Below are 12,775 nucleotides of genomic sequence, written 5' to 3'. Positions count from 1 at the left end.
CCACCCAAATTATAACATATTATGTGGGTTTCCCTTTTCTCTTTGACACCTTTTAGTAACATTGATGAAATGAAACATTTTTATGCAAATGGGTCGAGATGTCAAAAATGTGAATCATATTTTCTATTATGGAGAAAATGTGATAATACATTTATTAATTTTCAAAAAGAACAGTAATATATATATGTAGCATCTATAAAGGAAATATAAGTCATCAGGAACAAAATACATAGTCAATTTTTCAAAATAAAAACAATCTTTACATCAAAAGTTTTAGGAACAAAATAGTTCTTCATTTTTATGTCAATTATACAGAGATACTGCTTTTCTGTGGCTTAATTTGAGCTATTTTCAGATATAGCAATAAAAAAAGAAAAGTCCATGTTGTTCTGCATACTGATTGTCAGTATGTAAAATTTACTAACTGCTAGAAAGGTCCCTGGAAGGTTAACCATCTTCTCCATCTAAGTGAAGATATTTACAAAACCGTGTATCCATCTATACCTTACCAGAAGACAATAGGGTTCACACAGAGTTTTTGTTAGGCATGATTTCCTACTGCAAAGGTCTGTCTTAAAATGAATGGGCTCAGCTATCAGATTTGAAATGCTCTAGACTTTTGGTGGAACAGATACAGCAGTTAAGTTATTTACAGAACATCTAAGCCACTGACTCAGCACTCATTAGAGGAAGTAGTAATTGTTTAATAAAGCCTATTTATGTCCATTATAACCGGCAACAGATTTTTACATCGTGCAGAAGAAAAAAGCATTATTTGGTTTTAACTTCACAAGTAAAACAACTTGAGAAACAATAACCGGCAGATAAAAGAACTCCTTCTTACAAATCAAACAGGATGATTTATTTCGTAGATTTTTCGTGAAGAGAAATTCTCTGCATTTTTCTCATAGTTGCCCACCATCCACCAAACATTGCTTTGTGAAAATGTTTCCATTAACCAACATGAGGAATCGTATGGCTGGTTGTCATTTAAGATCAAAAAAATAAGACACATAAAAACAAGCGAGTAGGGCACCTTTCCCTAGAGAGGAAAGAAAGCCACAAGACAGGAAGAATGACAGAGAAGCATTTTTTTGAGTTATGCCACGCTGGAAATGAGGCTTTAGGACGGGCATGCTTTGCAAATGGCAGTTTTCATGATGACGACTGTTTGCCAAATGCCTCTTTCAACCAACATATTTTCAGCCTAACATTTGTCAAACCTCTCCTTTTGTTAACTTGTTGACAAGAGTTAACCTGTCAGCTTTTAAAATGGCTCGCGGTTGCCAACCACCTTCCTTGCTGGAAATGTGAAAAGTGTGAGTTACCCCCTTTCACAAAGAATCTTGTCAAGTGTCCTGACTTCAACATGACAGCTGCTCCTGTGGGCGGGGGTGGAGGGGGCGGGGGGCGAGGGGGGAGGGAGGGAATTTACCTTCAGGAAATTTAACAAGTGGTGACGATTCCATCATAATTCCACATCTCAGAAATAAAAGAGGTCAAACAAGAAGACAACCCCCATCAAATAAAGAGTTAAAAGGTGACTGTGTAATTCAACAACAGTCTGAAATGCTAAAGCGCTTTGTAGGGCACGATCCTCAACAACCTGGCCAAGCATATCATTTTACTTTAACAGAGGGAATAGCTTGTGACCGGCAAGGCAATGGCACCAGTCAGTGCGTTCCCCTTGTGCAAAGCATGACAGCTGAACAAAGAGCAGTCTCCACCTGAGAAATGATGAGGCAGACATGATCAAGGACCGAAATGTACTCCAACGGGCAGTCTCTGAAGGACTATACCTCATCCTCCTGGCCACTCCTACCTCCCCCTCCTCTTACTTAACTGCACAAGTTCCTATCTTCATCAAGTGAAGCCATCTCAAAATATTATAATTCTTCCTAAACACTGAATTCGCTGTTTTGTTGCAAGCGTCCATGTCTCCTCTTGGAGTCCATCAGAGCCTATAAACCAGATAATCCATCTTTTCTGCTCTAAATTCAGAAGGCCTCAAGGATGTGCTTAGAACACAAAGGTCACTGTGAAAGTTGGCCATGGACGTGAATGGAGAGAAAACACTCCAGTAAGTTATTTAGTTCTTTACTGCTCTCATTTAGGTAATGAGTTAAATGGTTAGGCAAAAGGAGAAAAAAAGGAAAAAAGGGATGGAGGTTCACTGGTACTTTTAAGTGTCAAAACAAAATTGTGATTTCATGGTAGTTTAAAGATACACACATACACACACACACACACACACACACACACACACACAAATATATCAGGATTTTTTTTAATTGAAGGGGATTTATGTGGCTTAAACAAGAAGACTCAAAGATGAGACATTAAGAGCTACAGGTTTTAGACTAGAAGACCCAAAACTAAGGTACTGAATGTGAAAATTGATTTTTAAAATTTTAATTTAACTTAATTTAATTTTTTGAAACAGAGTCTCACTTAGTCGCGCAGGCTGGAGTGTAGTAGCACGATCATGGTTCACTGCAGAATGGGCTTCCTGGGTTCAAGAAACCCTTCTGCCTCAGAAGAGTAGATGAGATTACAGGTACACACCACCATACCTAGCTCATTTTTGTATGTTTTGTAGAGATGAGATCTTGCTATGTTGCCCAAGTTGGTTTAAAATTCCTAGGCCCAAATGATGCTCCCATGTTAGACTCCCAAATCCTGGTATTATAGGTATGAGCCATCATACCCACACCCTACCAAAATTTACCTTTTTTTTTGAATTGGAATCTCACTCGGCCGCCCAGGCTGGAGTGCAGTGGCACAGTCATGGCTACCCAGCATCAAGCTGCTGGGCTATGGCAATCCTTTCGCCTCAGCCTTCCAAGTAGCCAGAACTATAGGTGTGTGCTACCATGCCTGGCTAATTTTTTATTTATTGTAGAGTCAAGGTCTTGCCAAGCTGCCTGGGCTGGTCTCGAACCCGTGGACTCAGGCAATCCACTTGCCTCGGCGTCCCTAAGTGCTGGGATTATAGGTTGAGCCACTGAGCCAAGCCCAAAATTTACTTTTTTAAAAAATAAAAATATGAGTGTCTTGAGTAAACTGTCCTCCCTGAAGGTTGCCACATGTAATAAAAGGTCAAGCTTTAATAAAAGGTCAAGTGCCTGCTAATTTTAATAATATATTTTCAGAGAGTTAGAATACTGAAAATCCTCCAATTATGAAACGGTTGTTTAAAACAAATAATTGAATTGAGCTCCAATTACATGATGATATAATAATACATACTAGAACTACTCATATAAAGAAGGATCTTACATTTAAAAAAAAAAATCAGTGTGTATGAATCTGGTGAAACACAATGGCAGCATTTTTGTCCGTTGTTGTTGTTGTTTTTAAAGACTAAGCGTTTGACTTAGTATCTTATTTAGCTAATAGTCCATGTTTGGGCTTACTTGTTTGATAAAGGAGTGAAGATAGCTGCTATGGGAGAATGACCAAAGGATAGAAAAAGTGAACTATAGGAAGCTGTCAACACTCTTCCTCCCAGGAAGGAGAAAAGAGGACAAGAACTCAAGACTCTGAAGGAACCAAGGCCAAGTGTTTCTTTTACAGGTGTCATGTTGACACCTCTAAAAGTCATTACTGCAGAAACAGCTGGTCCCCCTAGAAAGGGAACAATGGCTCTCCTATTCTCACTTAAGCTTATTAATATTGATTTCACTGTATAAAGGATAATCCAGTGCTCCATGAGGAAATCAAACAAAAAAGTAAGCTAGCAAATAAATTGCTTAGATGATTCCAATTCCCCAAAACAGATGCCAATAATGAAGACAGAAACATATGCATCAAGTATGCTACTCATTGAAGTGCTGAGTCATGTATTCTCTTTGAAATAACCTACCCGTTAACTCAACTAAAGCACCAAACCTCTCCTTCATCCAGAATCTTAACCATGTTCAAATAAATAGAAATAGTTTGAAATAGTATATAATGGTGATTAATTGCCTAATAATGACTTTAAGGTAATATACAATCCATAAACTCAAAATTTAATCTTTTAAAATGAAATTAAAATTAGAAGCACTTTCATATGCAATGTATTCTAATCCTCTGTAAACTATACATTTCATCAATAGTAAATTATAATATTGCTAATCAGAACAATAAGCAGAAAATTTCCTCCAATTGTGGAAGGCTAAGAGGTTGTTTGTGTATTTTTCTGTATACTATCAAATACAGAATAATTTTTCAAAGATACCCTGCAAACCAAGCTTGAAATAGCTCCCAATTTACTAACAAAAAATTATAACCCTATTTAAAACTCATGATAGCAATGATTAACAATTTAAGAACAAGACAAATATTATTCTGCTAATTTGCAATTGTATTTTCACACATTTTCATAATTAATGACTTTCCAAGGGTGAGATAAAGTCTTTTCTTCTTTTTTAAAATGGTTGAATCTGTAATAATTACGCATATCTATATGGCTTATGAAATAATTACATATCTCCTATATTTATCTAATTTTACTCTTAAGGTAAGTCTTAAGACTTATGTTGTAAATGTCAAGGTATTGTGTAAAAAAATCTAAACCATGCTTTAATCTGATTTTTTTTTTTATATGTGAGGATATGGTATCATTTGGGGAATTTTAGCATATGGGGTGGCAGATCCCCCCCACCCCCAAAACGGAATTATTTTCTGGAAAGTGGGCTCTTTGTAGTACAGACTTCCCCCGCTAGGTAACTGTTCTAGGAACCCATCTGCATCACCGTACCAGCTCACATTGTTGTGAGAGGCTGTGTTTAGCTTCAGTAAATTTTCTTTGTTGTTTTTGGAGATTCTTTCAATGTGTTTGCCCATTTCATGATGGAGGATTCACAACTTACCCATACCACACTGAGTGTTCAGCAGTTTTTGACCAAAAACAGCATACCCGTGTCACATCCTTCCTATTCACCTGATCTCATCCTAAGCGACTGTTTTTTGTCAATTTTCACAGATGTAAAAGTCCTCAAAGGAAAACATTTCGTCAGTGTGGAAGAGGTGAAACAAAAAATGGCAGAAGCACTAAAAGGCATCAAAATTCACGAAACTGTTTTAAGCAGTGGAAAAAGCAGTTCAATAGGTGTATTGCATCAAACAAAGAATACTTTAAAAGTAAGTGAAGTTTAAATATGAAAGAATAGATATGCTGTTTTTAATATATAAATCCCAGGTTTATTCGGATCTCCCTTGTGTTTAGCTTTTTTTGTTTTTTGTTTTGAGTTGGAGTCTCACTCTGTCACCCAGACTGGAGTACAGTGGCCGCTCCCGGCCATCGCAGCCTTGACCTGCTGGGCTCCGGTGATCCTTCCGCTCAGCCTTCCAAGTAGCTGAAACTACAGGCACGCGCTACCACACCCGGCTAATTTTTTATTTATTGTAGAGATGAAGTCTCGCCAAGTTGCCCAGGCGGGTCTCGAACCCGCGGGCTCAGGCAATTCACTCACCTCGGCCTCCCAAGGTGCAGGATTACAGGCTGAGCCATCGAGCCCGGCCATATTTAGTTTTAAGGTCAGTGTTCTTCACAGTTCATCTTGTCTATGATTCTGTCAGATGGAAACATGAACACAGCAAGCCCCAGATGTGGCGCTCAGGCAGGAAGGCTACAGAACCAGTAGCTGACCACTTCCAGGCAGAGGCTCTATCCTGTCAGTCTGGACTGACTGGCCCAGCACAAATTAAGTGAGGACTGTGTTGAGTGGGGGCATTTTTTCGAGGGAAGGAAGGAAGAAGGAAGGACGTCTTAACTTAATGTACCTCTAACTATCCTCCAATGTTAAATTCCCAAAAGTTTGTGCCAGACACAAAAACAGATAATATCTGACTATGGGTATTTTCAAGTTTTTTTGTAGATGCTTCAAACAACTACACTAGATTTTGGCATTAGGGGTCAGTTGGGCATTGAGATAACTGACAGTTCATTTTGGGGCTGGAGAGTTTGAATAAGGTGGGAAAATAATGACAGAAGATATAACAGAAGCAGGAAGAGGTGGTAGAATTTCTCCCAATCCTGAAACACTGAGGAAGAAAGATGTGGTGATGAATACAGGATTTAGGGATGGTTTCCCACAGGCCCCTTAACCTGAGGTGAGGACTGGAAGTATTTTGAATCTGTGACTTTAAACTGGCAGATTCTTCCCCATCTTTTGTCTTTTTCTTTTCTCTTACAGAGATCATCATCTCACTAGAGTAAAATCTTCTAAATAATAGAATGATGGTTTCCTAGTACTCCGCTGATTTTATAAATAAACTGCTTAACACTTTTGTTCAGAACACTTGTAATTCTTTGCATTTACAGAAGAAAAAAAATATGTTCTGATCTTAATATGTCTGTTGAATTTCCTTAGTGCCATGAATATTCAACTAATTTAATACCTCAAAAACTCTCTAAACAGAATTGGTAAAAATTCCCTTGGAAATGTCAACTAAAAATAATCTACAAATGATAGGGATAATTACCACATGTGACTTTTTAATAAAACACTTAAAAATGCTATGTTAGCTGTCATCAACAGGATACTGTCACATGATAATTTTTTAAAAAGCATTATTATAAATACAATACACAGTCTCCAATTGAAGAAAACCAGAATCTACTTACTATTTGTATGTCTCAGAACGAATATATTCAAAAACATGGGACACTCCAAGCTGGAACTGGTCAGCAATGGGGGTAACCCAGGGATTGTTCTCTGCTTTGAACACCTGCTTCTGACCAGTTAAATCCAAGTTTCCTGAAAAGATGAATGGAAAAAAAAAGGTGAAAGTCATTTCATCCAAGATAGATCAGGTCTAAGAAGTCTTGCTCAGTCACCATAGCACAACCTTAAGTACCTTTTGGGTCATTTGATTTTTTAAAAAAAAGTCTTACCTCCAGCAGGTTCTAGCATACAAGCAGGGTGAAAGAAAGTATATTGGCTAGGAATTTAAAAACAGAGGGGCTGGGCTCAGTGGTTCAGCCTGTAATCCCAACACTTTGGGAGGCGGAGGCGAGTGGATTGCCTGAGCCCACGAGTTTGAGACCAGCCCAGGCAACTTGGTGAGACCTCGTCTCTACAATAAAATAAAAAACACCTGGGCGTGATAGCGCGCATCTGTAGTTCCAGCTACTCACAAGGTTGAGGTGGAAGGATTGTTGGAGCCGAGAAGGTCGATGCTGGAGTGGCCGTGAGCGTGCGTGCCACTGCACTCCAGCCTGGACAAAGAAGTGAGACTCCAACTTAAAAAAATAAAAAGAGGAATAAAGTAGGAAGAAAAGAAGAGTAGAGAGAGGAAGTGGAGGGAAGGAAGAAAAGGAAGGAAATCTGGAAAGAATTCCTGCCAATGTAGCACATCTTTACTTTTCTAGGTATTTGCTATAGAGACAAAATGACTTATTCAATATGAAGAGAAGTGATAATGTGAAATCCCCCTGAAATTCTATCTTGGCCGTGTCAACGTGTATCACTCTTCCTCCTATCTGACCTAAGCCCAATCTGATCAACATCACTTTTTCATCAACCAAAGTAAAATATGAATGAAGAAAGACAGGACTATTACCCAAGTCAAATGATTATAGTATTATTCAAGTAACATAAGCACATCTCAGAATCAGCACTAAGTGAATCTCATTAACATGGTAATGATAGAGAATAGCATTTGTTTAGCTCTAATCAGTTGACAAATTACCTTCTAAAAACATTTCCTCACTTAATTCTCCAGCAATCCCTAAGGTCAGCTATTAATATCACTTTATAGATAAAGAAATAGAAACTTGGGGAATCAAACTAATGTGTCCAGGATCAGGAAATGCCAGCGTGAAGATCTGAAAGTGGCCTCAAATCTCACACTCTTTCTAGTGTCTGGTGAAGCTATCAAGTTACATGTCAATCTAGATCAATAAGGATGAGATAATGAAAGTAGCATAAAAAAAGCAGCAAACACTTGCCTCTTTAGGATGTCATCTGTTGATGATCCATTGACTCTATTTTTTTTTTTTTTTGGCACATTTAAAAATGAAAAAGGCAATGTGCGAAAGAACTTCCAACAACACGCTTGCTATGAAAGTGACAGACAGGGACAGAGAATTAAGCAGCAGAGATGGATATGAAGGCCTTTCCCTGAAAGTCTGACAGAGGAAATACACTTCCAGACTTCTGGTCCCCATCCCAAGGCTTTTTGCACATAAACACCCAGAAATTATTCTACCAAAGACACAACCAAAGTTACTTGTTTGTCCTGTTCTAAGGTTCTTCTGCTTTTTAAAAAAAATATAACTCAGGATAATAAAAAACATTCTGGGATGCAAGTATACCACAAAACAAATAATTTCTTAGCTGATCTGAGCCTTGGAATGAAAGAAAAAATGAAAAATTTTACTAAGAAGATGATGTAATATTTATTAAAACAAAATAACAGAGACTCTGAATCTTTCCCTTTTTATTATATGGACTTGTAACTAATTATTCAGAAAAAAATGAAGACAAGAAAAATGATTACAATGTCCCAAAATCTTTTTAAAGAAAACAGATATCACTAAATATTAAGAGAGAATAATTCATCATGATCTTTCCAAAGCTACTAAGAATTTGTTGGTGGTAAGCACAAAAAATAAGCAGATCTGTTTCTCTCCAAGATTATCAATATTGTCAATTTCCTCATCTTAATGGTTAAACATTGTTAGTCAGATATTAAGTCACTTGGGAAATTAATGAGCTTGATTCCCTAAACCATGAGTAAGAAAGCTGTCTCAGGCAAATGAGAACCCAAGAGATGGACATATTCTGCTTTGTTGAGTATCTCACCTGAGTTTGATCTTGTTGGTAAGGGTCTGCCATTGGTCATAAGTGAAACTGACCTCTTGTTTACAATTCTCTCTCAGTCTTCATTCCTCTTAAGATCTAGTTGGCTGCACTCAATGTCCTCTCCCCCATATCACTCCCTCATTTGTCCTTGTTCTCCAATTTCCCCTTTTCCTAAAAATGAGAATACTAGATGTTTCTGGAAAGAAGTCAACCATTTAAAAACAAGACTGTATTTCTCACTTGTCATATTTTATATGCATGGTGGTATGTTGTCCACTGTTCTTAGGAAGCACGGCCACTGAGGGAAGGGGTTACATATGAGGCAAGAGGAACCATGATACAGCAATTCACTCATGAGCTGGGGATGGAGTGTTGCAGGCAAGCACGCCTCTCTTAAGACATTCATTTAAGAATCAACCTGTGCTTACATCTTGTCAGCTTCCTGCCTCTAGCCCTGTCCACTAACATCAGCATGGAATCAACTATTTAAAAAAAAACATAGGCCTTTGGAGATATCGATATATTCCCAAGTGGATGAGAAATAAGAAACCACGAAAAGCATAAGTTGCATATTTATGGACTCAGGAAATAAACTCATCCCTACCTAAACAAAGCTGATCTCCAGTATTCTTGGCTTTTCTGCCCTAAATATCTTTCTTCCTCATCCTTCAAAATTGGATACCGTACCAAGAAAAATAGTCTGAATTTCTAATTGGTGGGATTTTATTCTGTTGAAGAAGCATCCAGAATTTGCCGTCATTCACCCCACAAAAGGAACTCAACTAGATTGCTTTCCTTTTAACATCTGGTTCAGATGGGGATCATGGGAATATGACTTGTTTTACTCTGGGGAGAAGAGTGGGAAAAGGAAGGAAGGCAGCTATGTTTGGCACACAGGGCGTTCCTCACCATACTGGATCTTCAGGGCCCTTGGTAAGCATGAGAGCAACATGGACCAGGGAAAGGCTCTGTGAAGGACGCCACAGACCAGTCTCAGCTATTCCAAATTTGCTCTGAGACAACTTACACGGGACAGTGAGGAGGAAAAGTTCTCTTTTCTTGAGCTGTACCACAAGCTCCTTTCTGCCAAATCCCAAGGCTTGCCCCAATAATCCAAAGAACAGGTATGTCATGAGCAAAGCCAGTTTTCACAGACCTTGAACTTAAGGTAAAAACGCATACTTCCATGGGGAAGAAGAGTCTGTATTCTACTCCTGACAAACTACACACCTGCTCTGGGATGTACACAGCCTCTTGTTAACTTATTAACAGCGTCTTACTAAGCTTGCAGTTGTTTCAGTGGTAATCCTCTGAAAATAATGTACTAAAGTGCTATCCTCCCTGATTGGCACTCATGGAAAATAGACCTAGGGGAATAATGCCAAGAAAGGTCAGCCGTGTTCTCTGGGCCCTTTTGTCTGAAGCCTCCAACCCCCTGGAGATCTGTCAATCCCAAGTGATGTCTCTATTTAGGTTCTGTCAGTGGAGACAGAAGAGGCATCGGGGATTGCTAATGACGTCTGCTAACTGGAGCACATAGGAGACACTGGATGAGAGCTAGACATACTCCCTTCAGGGAAAAGGAGTCTTACATGGATGTCTGAAAGTCGGGTAAACAGAAAGGACCATGGGCTATTCACGAGCATCTTCATTTACATCACTTTCAATCCATCTGCACATTCTAGCTGGGGTGGGCAGGGGGGACTGGGTTACTCTCCTCCATCCGCATGTTTATTTTAGTATCAAACATTGCTACTTAATCAAATTCACCGGTGCTTCATAGAGCTACCGGAACGAGAGAGTCTAATAGAAAAGAATGATTCGGGTTCACTGGGGGAAAAAAAAAAGAAAGAAAGAAGGAAAATAGCTTCTTGTTTGATACCGTTCTTTCTTTTTAACAAAGAACTATGAAAACCATGTTTAATGTCCATGGCCAACCTTAAAGGAGGAAACTATTACGGATGACAGAGATGGAAACCCCACGAGCCAAAGAGAGCTACATCTCTTGAGAGTTATAACAGGGGCTTTGTGTAACAGGACATGCTTATTTTGCTTTTCAACTTAATGTCACCAGTGGATAACACACTACCTGTTTCCGTAGAGTTGTAATCCTCCCAGCAAGCTATTTGTCTCTGGGTCTTCTTGTCTCACTCTGCACCAGCCAGGAAGGCAGCAATTTCAGAAGAGGGTTAATATAATTAGAGTAAAGCTGGCCATTATGCTGTGTGAAAAAATGACACCCATTTCATATTGGCCTAGCAACAGGTTACCATTGCCTCAGCAGAGCTCGTCTGTCAGCTGTCGGAGGTAGGTTCCCTTTTAAGTAATAACATGCAGGAAGCATCTCACCCCGCTGTCAGTCAGCCTGCAATCGCCCTGACGCCCCACGCTTCAGTGCGTTGAGTTAGGAGCCCTCACCCAGTCCCTTTATTAGAAGGCTGAGCGGCGCTCTGGTGGTGTTCTAACAAGGATCAGGCAGCAGGATTAAGCACTGTGACAAAGAGGATCTAATAAGCTAGAAAGTGGTGCATCTACAGACACGCTGGCTGGCTCCCAGACACAGATTCACTTTGCTCACTCCTTAGTCGGCAGGCGCAGGCCACTGGGGAAGCCAGGCAGCACCGTGATTAGCGATGACCCTCTGACCGATGCTGCTATGAAGATCATATATCACTCAGAAGCTTATTCTGCAATTGCAAATTGGATTTTCCATTTTATTACCTGCAAAAGGACCACATATGCTTCTTTCCAAAGCCTCTAGTACAGCAAGCCTTGCTGTGCGACTATAATTGTGTAAACACTAAATCATGCAAAACAACCATTCTTCTCGCTAGTTATAAACGTGATTGAATGCAATAGGCAATTGCGACTCCATTAATAAGCATACTCATTTTCACTTATGGAAATGGGTTGTTTCCATAATCACACTGTAAGAATTCTTCCCGAGTACTCAAAATCCTGAAACACGTGGCCCGGAGCATCATTTATCACACAGTGAGCAATCGAGGGGATCTGTGCAAATTTTTCACGTCATGGAAATGGCATTCCCTCCCTTCCTAATTTCAAAATAATACCACAGAGAGCTTTTGAAATTAATGCCCTCTAAAAGGCAAGCTCTCTCGCTCACTCAGAAATATATAAGATCATTGTCTACCAAGGTAAAACTATAAAACCATGGCTCATTGGGTACAGTCCATCATTAGTATACTAGATTTGTCCAAGCCTAAGTAATTGATTTGCTTATGAAGGGATCAGGATGGGACATTTTGACAGCTGAAAGATCACCTCTGCTCTGCAGTGAATCCCCACACGGAAGCTAACCACAAATGACTCTAACACAAAATAAAAGCTACGTTTAGGGTCGTTCCACATATTAAGAGATATTCTACACATAAGTCTCCATAAATCTTATTATGATGTACTAGACTACTAATTATAGAAGTGCAAGATTATGGATAATGGCTGACTGTAGAAAGTTCCTACTTTCTCATTTCTTTAGTAATATACTTTACTGAACAGAGAATGGTCACAAGGCCTATACAATGATGCTTTTATTGTAATAGTAAATGTTTGCAATAATTAAGCACTGGAAATAACCAGAATGTTCATTACTATGTGACAAGCAGAAAAATGGGCTCCAGTCATACTATGAAATGTTATTAAGTTATTAAGATAGATTGATTTGTATATACTGACCTGAAAAGAGATCTACATTATAATTTTTAAAAGTTAAAGCTATGCTAAGTTTGCTCTTAACTAATTTTGGAAAAAAAATACAGAAGAAATCCCATATATGTGTGTGAATAAATGTTTATGTAAAAATGAAAGAAGAAGAAAAGGATGATATCAGGGAAATTAAGGCAGGGCAGGGACTTGAACTGGTAGAGCAAAGGGTAGAAGCTTAATATTCTCTTTGGAGTATTCCATGCTGTTACAAGTATGTATTATTTTTATAATTAAAAAAGATTAAAATACAAGGA

General features: G+C 38.8%; 1 protein-coding gene across 2 annotated transcripts in view; it reads right to left on the bottom strand.

The window, feature by feature from the left end:
- Window positions 1–12,775, bottom strand: part of RSU1 (Ras suppressor protein 1) — a 208,491-nt gene that overhangs the window by 81,780 nt on the left and 113,936 nt on the right. For both annotated transcript variants that reach the window (XM_008065176.2, XM_021716114.1), the window contains exon 8: window positions 6,614–6,746. In XM_008065176.2, coding sequence (XP_008063367.1) covers window positions 6,614–6,746 — 133 coding nt within the window. The remainder of the gene's footprint in view (window positions 1–6,613; window positions 6,747–12,775) is intronic.

Source organism: Carlito syrichta, unplaced genomic scaffold (assembly GCF_000164805.1).
Source record: "Carlito syrichta isolate Samal-C Ts95f unplaced genomic scaffold, Tarsius_syrichta-2.0.1 Scaffold308182, whole genome shotgun sequence".
NCBI classification, from domain to species: domain Eukaryota; kingdom Metazoa; phylum Chordata; class Mammalia; order Primates; family Tarsiidae; genus Carlito; species Carlito syrichta.
This window is presented reverse-complemented; position numbering and strand designations above follow the sequence as displayed.